Source organism: Cottoperca gobio, chromosome 12, assembly GCF_900634415.1.
Source record: "Cottoperca gobio chromosome 12, fCotGob3.1, whole genome shotgun sequence".
Classification (NCBI taxonomy): domain Eukaryota; kingdom Metazoa; phylum Chordata; class Actinopteri; order Perciformes; family Bovichtidae; genus Cottoperca; species Cottoperca gobio.
Window position 1 is genome coordinate 2,365,933 of NC_041366.1, and position 4,082 is coordinate 2,370,014.

The 4,082-nt window shown below is 38.0% G+C and overlaps 1 protein-coding gene across 1 annotated transcript in view; it reads left to right on the forward strand.

The window, feature by feature from the left end:
• Positions 1-3,786, forward strand: part of reep5 (receptor accessory protein 5) — a 10,557-nt gene extending 6,771 nt beyond the window's left edge. The window contains exons 4-5 of the mRNA XM_029444829.1: positions 2,030-2,198; positions 3,479-3,786. Coding sequence (XP_029300689.1) covers positions 2,030-2,198; positions 3,479-3,528 — 219 coding nt within the window. The 3' untranslated portion in view covers positions 3,529-3,786. The remainder of the gene's footprint in view (positions 1-2,029; positions 2,199-3,478) is intronic.
• Positions 3,787-4,082: the final 296 nt, after the last annotated feature.

Sequence of the window (4,082 nt, forward strand, 5' to 3'; positions counted from 1 at the left end):
CCACTGCATTGGTCTAGCATTAATATTAAAAAGTAAATAATGCATAATGACTCACATGGTTCCACTTTATGTAATATTTCTGTCCAAGTAGATATTAAATCAATATCTTTGAGGATTAAGTTAACTTCCTGTGCATTTAACATGTGCTTTTGTTTAGGTTTGTTGCATTTAATGTCAACCTCAGTTGCCCCCCTTCCAAAAACAACCCAACAGGAAGGCTGGGGGAGCTGCTAAATGTGGGTGGAGTCAAACAATAGACTCTTCCCACATCGAGCGCCCCGTCTCACTAGAGTGTGTTTTCTCTCAGTTCTTCTTAGCAGAGTAAACTAATCAACGTGTTGAGGGTGGAGTACACTGCTGATGATAAAGACCTCTGTCAGCAAGTTCACCAGCAGCTAGTAATGCAGAGCCTGTGTTTGCGTTAAGGGAGGAGCCGTGCCACATTTGTGATCATCTTAACCCTCACAGTAGACTGACAGGCAGGGACAGAGAGGCACAGTGTGACAGGAGATGCCCGAAAGATAGTATACATGTTCATTTGAATCTCATTAACTTCCGACATGTAGAACAAGATTCTGATGTGGTAATAATTTATAATGTGCAGCCATAGCACAGGTGATTAAATCAGATATTTGTCAATATCTATATTGACAAATAAATAAATTGTGATCTCTGATTAATAATGTATGTGCACAAATTCATGGAACACAACATTGAATTGATATTTTAACATATATTGTAGGGATATCAAAGAAAACACAATGTTGTTTAACAGGTCAAATCTAAAGTTTATTCATGTACCTCTGTCCAAAATCTGAACAGAACTGCATTAAACACAAGCGGCTCATTTAGATGGTCTGACAAGTATCACTGTTTATTTTGCTCTGCATTTGGATACACGGGAGCAGTAGTGATTTTAGACGGAAAACATTTGGGCAGCAATTATTTTTGAATTCACAATTTCATATAATGCTGTTTCACATTTCCCACAGTTTAACACAAGTGATCATCTGAAAGAGCTCATACCTGTTTTTCTCAACTTGCTGTTAAACTGCTTGTATGCGCTTGCAGTTTTGGTAGCTTTGTTCGCCAACATTACTGCAATATCCTTCTGCTTTCATGTTTGGTAATCCTCTCAACGATGCTTGAGATCCTCAAAGCCTGTTTCAAGCTCACAGTTAGCCTTTTCTTCCTGGAGAGCCACTCCATTTTCAAACTGCAATTATTTTTTACCAGCAGTGTGGTTTTTAATAATATCCCACAACTGGTGTTTAATCTCAAGTTTTTCTATATAGCCAATGAAATTGCAGTAGGGCAGCAGGCAGTCGTCCCCACTTAGCATCATATTTGTGTCGCCATGTTGAAATCCTTGTGAAGGCAATCTCTCTGCTGTGAATTGAGAAGTGTAGAAAATGAGTTGCTGAAACAAACGATTGTCTTGTGTAATGCAGTCATCCAAATTACATTAAAGCGAACTTTAACCCAAAATCAAAACTACATGTTTGTCCTCTTACCTGTAGAGATATTTATCAATCTGGATTGAGTTGCTGAGTGTTGGAGATATCGGCCGTAGAGATGTTTGCCTTCTCTATAATATAATGGAACTAGATGGCACTCGGCTTGTGGTGATCATCAAAGTGCCAAAATAATATTTTTGATCACAAATGAGGTTTTCACCTCAGCTCAGAAGGCTTTAATACTTTTATCTGCTGATGTGAGTAACAGCTAGATTATATTAGAAGGTGAGAGTTTGAGTTATGCAGAGATCACAAAGTAATATTCTATGTTCTATGTATTCTATGTCTAAACAAAACGTATCAATAAATATGTCCATGATTCCTCTGGCCCTGAAGGTTTATCACTGCACTTCAGTGTCCACCCTTCAGTCCCATCTTTTCTCTGATACAAGCTGTTTGATTCCCTCGGAGGCTTATTGGCAGCTTTAAACTTGCCTTAAGTTTGAATAGTTTCAGAAGGACAGCCTGTAATGTAAGTGATGTATGTGTCCTGTTCTTGTCTTCTCTCACAGTGTGCCTTCTTGGTGTGGTGCATGGCTCCGACTCCCTCTAACGGATCGGTCCTGATTTATAACCGCATCATTCGACCATTCTTCCTCAAGAATGAAGCCAAGATTGATGATGTGGTGAAGAACCTCAAGGACAAGGCGTCAGAAGCTGCTGACAAGTTCAAGGATGAGGGTTAGTGTTTACTGTAAATAGAGTGTGACCCATGCTGGAGTTTTGAGTAAAGGGGAACAAAAACTAATAACTATATTTCAGCCAATATTCCAAAACAAACAAATCCCTGCAACTTTGATATTTGTCACAAATTGTGACTTACTGTTCGCTTCTGCTCTTTGCACTAATCTGCAAAAGCTAGAACCCAGTCTTTGTCTGTGATGTTGAATGAAACATATCTTTTACATCAACATTATTTGATCAAAGCATATGCAGACACTGGCCTACTCTCCTTTCCGATCCATCTGATGTAAGAGTTAGTATTAGGAGCATGGCCCCACTAGATGGAGCCAAAGTACAAGTATTTTCACTCTGGCTCATTTAGCACATCTATAAGTACATTCTGTCTGTCTGAACAGCTGTCTGTCTGTCTGAACAGCTGTCTGTCTGTCTGAACAGCTGTCTGTCTGAACAGCTGTCTGTCTGTCTGAACAGCTGTCTGTCTGAACAGCTGTCTTTATAGAAAGGATTTGAACCTAAAGCAGGAGATATAACTGAGCTTTTGTTTTTCATGTTGCTTTTTCACTTCATGAACCTCGAGTCCATCCAAAGTGACACCCAGCTTCCAACAATTGCAGAGCTATTGAATTTTAAATGCATCAAGAATGGACACACACTTCAAATAGATTAGTTTTGATTAGAATATTGTTTACTGTAATGTTTCCATCCCATTAACCGGAATTATGTTGTAAAAACAGCAAGTGGCACACCGCCATATGGTACTGTATATCAAAGCACCTGCTGCTTCTAACCAGTTGAGTCAATTTTGCCACATGTATTCCTCCTGTATCTGATCCCTACAATGTAACAATAATACATACAATAGATACAAATCAATAAAAGCTTCTCTAGAGGTCTCTAACAACTCCTGAGAATCTGTGTCTTTAGCTGCTGAATGTTCCACTTTGTTCACCAGCTAGTCTGCTATTGTCATTTGATATGTTACTATAAAAATATCAATTATAGCTGCTTTAAAGTTTCTAAAAAAAAAAAAGAGTCCATTTTCTGATGGTTTGGTGACTAGATATTTAGCATGTAAACAACATAAATTCTCAATTATTCACCTCAACAGAGAGAGTCCTTTATTCAATTGTTTTGTATTAGAGACAGGCTTTTATTTCTATACATATGACAGTAGCTTAGTATTAAACCAAAATTCTTCAAAGTAGAGAATCAAGGGGTTCGTAGCTATCGCACTCTACAAACAAGACATCTGACATTTGTGTGTTGTTTGTCCACAGCCAAGAGAGCCACAGCCAACATCATGTTTGAGGAGAAGAAGAGCTCCTAAGGAGGGTTCCTGTCCAGAGTCTTTCTGGAGCTGACTCTGTTACAGAAGAAATGTTGCCTTGAAAATGTTTGTTTTTAAGAACTATTCAGTACGTAATCTTAATCTTCATCCAACCTGTATTAGATGTTTCATGTGTTTCAATTAAAGCCATATCCCAGGTCCGTTTATTATTTAACTTTGCCTTCTGGAGGGCTGTAAGATTGCTGTACGGCAGCCCTGATGCGCTTTATAAATCAAATAAAGACTTGCTGAAGTGGTTGTGTTTTTAATTCTTTCACTCTCTTGTGTGCTTGAACGGAGAAATAAAAAACACAAAGAAATGCTAAATATGTGCAGAATTGCAGACAATAGTGATGAGCACATCCTGTGTCAAATCTAGATTCAACACCTTAATTATGCAAATGTTGTTATTGAATTTTCAATATTAACTCATTGTGTGCATATACAGTATTTAGGTATTAATTAATCTATTTGTATATACTGTTTTTTACTAAACCCTTCTAGATCTACTTCCTTGAGTCTTTTTGTCATCATAAGGTTGCTGGGCAACCAGC